Source organism: Juglans regia, chromosome 13, assembly GCF_001411555.2.
Source record: "Juglans regia cultivar Chandler chromosome 13, Walnut 2.0, whole genome shotgun sequence".
In the NCBI taxonomy this organism is placed as follows: domain Eukaryota; kingdom Viridiplantae; phylum Streptophyta; class Magnoliopsida; order Fagales; family Juglandaceae; genus Juglans; species Juglans regia.
Window position 1 is genome coordinate 6,937,461 of NC_049913.1, and position 5,397 is coordinate 6,942,857.

General features: G+C 38.6%; 1 protein-coding gene across 1 annotated transcript; it reads left to right on the forward strand.

Annotated features, from left to right (window-relative positions):
• Positions 1 to 632: 632 nt before the first annotated feature.
• Positions 633 to 5,097, forward strand: LOC108993398 (coiled-coil domain-containing protein 124). Its single transcript, XM_018968297.2, has 3 exons — positions 633 to 1,434; positions 4,362 to 4,481; positions 4,730 to 5,097. Exons 1-3 carry the CDS (start codon positions 877 to 879, stop codon positions 4,739 to 4,741), a joined length of 690 nt encoding a protein of 229 aa, XP_018823842.1. The 5' UTR covers positions 633 to 876; the 3' UTR covers positions 4,742 to 5,097.
• Positions 5,098 to 5,397: the final 300 nt, after the last annotated feature.

A 5,397-nucleotide genomic window follows, 5' to 3' on the forward strand; every position in this document is an offset into this window, starting at 1 on the left:
ACCAATTTACCCCTTTTTATTTTCACCCTTAGAAAAAGTATGAAATTCTGCGTACTATATTTTTATCTTACTTCCATCAGGTTATGATGATGTGGTATTATTTATCAACCTTTGAGTTTTATTTTAATAAAAGTAAAGAATGATTTAAAGATGATTTTTAAATGATTTAATAGTGATAAAATCATAAATTGAATGCTTTAGCTATAAATATGTTTCATAAAAGTAAACCTTAAAAATTAAAATAAATTGATATAATATGTTAAATTGTAAATATATTTTTATTATAAAATATCTAATCAATCATATAAAATTATGTCAATTGTGACTATAACACCTCTCAAATCATAAAAGTAACACATTTTAATTAGTGGGATGAAAGTGTAATTTGCAGACTTACTCAAAACATATGAATAGTGCTACATTTACATATAATTTTATGCATAATATTATATATATAGAATATATGTTCCATTTTACTATTTTTTAACTTAAATTATGAATTTCGGATTTCAAAATCTTTATTATTTCAATAATTGACACATTATTACGTATGGATATGCGAGTAAATAGTAATTTTTTTAAAATAAAGAATACTAAAATTATAAATGTAGACAACATTTTTTCAAAAAAGTATATCTATTGTACTTGTAATTGAAATTAGATAAAAACCTTTGACTCCCAACCGGTAAAGCGGATGCAATCGGCACCCTTGAACCGCGACCGCCTTTTGTTTTACCAGTCGGTGACCGCTCACAGAAAACGCGGGCAGCTTTCTCAAGTATCATCCCCCGAAGATCACAATCGATTACCGTTAATCAGAGATTGTTATCCCTGACGACGTTGTAGCTCAGTCGAAACCCCAAAGAGAGCGACGCGATGCCGAAGAAGATGGGCGTCAACAGCAAAGCCGAGGTGGCTAGGGCTCGCAAGAGCGCCACCGAATCTGAGCGCAAGGACCGCGAGGCGCGGGAGAAGGAGGAGCAGTACTGGCGCGAAGCTGAGGGAGCCAAGTCGCGCGCCGCCAAGAAGCGCGAGGAGGAGGCCGAGAAGCGGGCCGAGGCCGCCGCTCGGAAAGCCGAAGCCCGCCGCCTGGCCGAGATGGAGGAGAAGGAGCTCGAGAAGGCCGGTAAGAAGCCCGACAAGAAGGCGAATCGGGTCTCTATCCCAGTTCCCAAGGTGACCGAGGTAGATCTGAGGCGTCGGCGGGAGGAGGAGGAAGCCGAGCTCCAAAGGAAGTCTGACGAGGCCAAAAAGCGGCAGAGCCGGACCGCAGCGGAGGAGGAGTACGAAAGGATGGTGCTGGTGACGAATACGAATCGCGACGAATCGCTAATCGAGGCGAGGACCCTGGAGGATGCGATCGCACAAATGACTGTCGCTGATAGTTTGCCGGTTGATCGCCACCCGGAAAAGCGGCTCAAAGCCTCGTTTAAGGTACAATTTGTTGAGAATTGTGAATGTTCTGGTGGATTTCGAATATTTTGGAGAGTTAGGATTTTTTTTTGTTCTGTGAATTGTGTTGAGCTCGATAAACATATTATTCACACTGATATATATAACTTTTTGATCGGTAACATCGTTCACACACACACACAAACACGTGTATGTGTGTGCTTATATATTATGTTTGAATCTAAATCTGTTATCTTTCCTTGGTGTAATGAAGTTTATCTTACTTTTGAGGGGACGATTGTTGTTATTGTTATCGTCGTTGAGAACTAATTCTCAGTCAGAAATGTATTTTGTGCATGGTAGAGGGCTAGATACTTTAGATTGTCAAGGGCACGAGTTATCTATTTCAATCGATGGGGTTTTTGTGCCCTGAGATGCAGATGGTAAACTGGATGATGTTAAGTTAGTTTATGTTAATAACTTTGTGTACATTGAGTAGAGTTGAGGAGTAACTATCTTTCTGCCTGTGTACCTGGGCTTTGCCTATTTCTATGAATATAACTTCTTGATTATCGATAAAAAAAATGGGTAGAGTTGAGGACTGATAGATGCTGATTGTAAATTTGGCTAAGATAGCATGTCACAAAGACTATATTAATAGGAATTGTTAAAGGGAATTGAACTCTTGTGGTATAAATTGCATTTGGTGAATTGGGCTACGATTTGTACTCCGACACGCGAAGGAGGGTTGGGAATTCGGAACTTGTGGGTTTTCAATAAGGCCTTATTGGGTAAGTGGTTGTGGAGATACCAAAAAGAGAGGGGAGCTTTGTGGAGGGTTTTAATAGATCTAAAATATGGTGGATATTGGGGAGGATGGTGCTTGAAAGAGGTGAGTGGATCACACAGGGTGGGGCTTTGGAAACACATAAGAGGATGGACAATCTTCTCTCAATGCATTCGCTTTGCATTTGGGGATGGTTCCGGAATAAAATTCTGGCATGAATTATGGTGTGGTGATCGAACCTTAAAGGAAGCTGACCCAGTGATCTACGGTATTGCACGGAGATAGGCGAGGCTTCAATTGCAGACCTTATGGATCTATCTAGTGGTTTTGCTCAATGGAATGCCATCTTCCTTAAAGCTGCACAAGATTGGGAAATTGACACATTTACAGATTTTTTCAATCTTTTGTATACTTGTAGAGTGAATGGGGGAGAGCTGACAAGATCTTTTGGTATCCATCCAAGAAGGGGAGATTCATTGTTTATTCGTTCTACAAGACCCTTGTGATGCAAAATACAAATCCATTCTCATGGCAGAATATATGGAAGACTAAGGCCCCCCTAAAAGTTTTTTTTTTTTTTTTTTGGTATGGTCAGCTTCATTAGGAAAGATCCTCACCTTAAGGAATCGCTGAATCATTGTGTTGGATTGGAGCAATATGTGCAAAAAAAAAAAAGAGGAGTCCATGGACCTCCTATTATTGCATGATGTAGTTATGAACTTATGGAATGATTTCTTTGCTAGAGTGGGGCTCTATTTGGTGATGCCACGAAGGGTGGTTGATTTATTGGCAAGTTGGAGAGGCATCCAAAGGTAACTCTCAAATGGCAACTATGTGAAGATGATCTTGATTTGTTTATGGTGGTGCATATGGATGGAGAGGAATGGTTGGAGTTGTGAGGATGTTGAATGGACAATGGATGAGCTTAGAATGCTTTTTATTAATACCTTATTCCATTGGTCAATTGTAATAGATTTTACTGGCATGAAGGTTCATGATTTCCTTGTATCTTTAGACATTCATGCATAGGTGTTGCTCTTGTATATGTCCCATGTACTTGAGTATGCCTTTTTTTATAAAGTTCTTACTAATAAAAAAATTGCGATCAAATGGCAAGGATGGGCTGTGGATGAATGGGAATGTTATTAAGTTGGTTAGGGAGTGGTTGATACAAATCATATTTGCTTGTGGGAAGATAGATGAGAATGGTTTATGATAGGGAATTTGTTGATGATATATGAAATTTTAAAAGTTTTTACAGGCTTATAGAGGATGCCAATCTGATTTAGGAAATTTGATGAAGGCTGGAGATGCCAATTGAAAATATTCCATGGTGTGCAATCTTTATAACCATCTGTTGACTTTTTGCTGTTATTTTCTTGAATTGCCGAGACTGATATAGTGTGAAGCTTAAGGGGAGCTAGAACAGGTAAAGAGAATGATGCACCTTGAAAGCATGAATTAGAGGAGCGACATTCTTCTCTCTTGGTCTCTTTTGCGTGCATGCACATACACACTTGTCTTTTAAGTGTGACGTGCTGATAATTTTTCTCTCTCCTACTGAAAGCTTGCATCCCTAAAAACAAATAACGCCTATCCCCAAGAAAAGAAAATATAATTTCTTTCTTTCTTTCTTTTTTGTGTGCACATGCCCACTCAAAGTTTCATATATTTTATTTGTGTACAGTGTATACACCAAAGGTAAGAATTGAATGTAGCAATTGTCTGGATGGGTTTTGGGCATTACACGATTGGAAATTAGTCTTTCGAAAGCAGGAGATTATCTCTTTGTGATTTATCTCATTGATCATCCTTTTATGGAATTGATGCTGCTGCTGCGGCCGCCGCCACTTCTATGATATAACTGCTACTGTTGATCTCTTCTTATGAAATTGCGCTTTGGAGTTTGTAGTTAGAGGTCCCAACTTCCACTTGTATACTTCCTGTATATTTGGGTTATGCCTATCTACTTGCATTAATAAAATCTCTTATTACTTATTAAAAAAAAAAAAAAAAATTATGAAACTAATTTAACCATTTAAGGGTCACTTGGTGACTGCCAATCTACTTTATTGAGTTGGATGTTCTACTCCAATGCATTTGCTCCTTCCAGTATTACGTGGTCCTATTTTGGCCACCGAAAATTGTCTTCTTCCTTTCGTGAATTCTCTGTTACTTGCAGGCCTTTGAGGAAGTTGAGCTCCCCAAGCTGAAGGAAGAGAAACCAGGCCTTACTCACAATCAATACAAGGACATGATATGGAAGCTATGGAAGAAATCTCCAGACAATCCTCTTAACCAGGTGATTCCCAACCAAGGCCTTTAAGGACGATCCAAGTGTTTGTAATCTTGTTGTGTTTTTCTTTTATCATAGATTAGGTAGAATCTACATTTTTTTGCCTTACAAGCTTAGTTCTACGTGAAAACTGATCAAGATTCACCTCTATTTTAACATCATGTTGTCATGTCTTTCCATAACATACGGTCCGCAGTCTTTTCACAACTTATTTTTCCTGCTGTTGTAACCATGGTTTTTTTCTGCTCGTCCAGATTGCTGAATGAGTGATCACAGCTGCATCTTCAACCTAAAACAGCAGGCAGGTTTTCATTGGGGCTGGTTGAGGAGAACTGCATTTCGACGAATGGCAGAGCATTAGTAGTTTATATACTATGTGCTTTCTGATCTATCTATGATTCTATGTCTCTCTTACACAATAAGATAGATTGAGAAAAATAACGGTCGCTGTATACTCTTAGTCCATTGAATCTGTGGGTAATTGGTACAGTTGTCAATAATTTTCCCCCCTTTAAGTAGTTGACTGTTGTATATGCAGAGAAATGGTATTTGATATGAAAATCAGAGAGTTGCTATTTCCGTTAATGCAGAACATGGAATATGCCTGATTGGTTGTTTTGGAGGATGGATGTGTTCTCTTTCTTCCATATGTAGAAGGAAAATGATAAAATTTCAACTCTTTTTATAACTCTATTTCAAATTGTGTCTGGTATAGATCATAAAACTCTGGGAGTTGGTTTTAGATTAAGCCGATAAATGCAGAGTAATGGCTCTCTTTGATCGGCAAATGCTAATTTCGACGTGGTGGTTGTAAGCATAGAGCCCTTGCCTGCCAAGGGCTGCTGCTTTGTTACTACAAGATCACCAATCAGTTTTAATAGCCCCCGCAATAACCGAACAATTCACTTCTGCTTCTTTATTG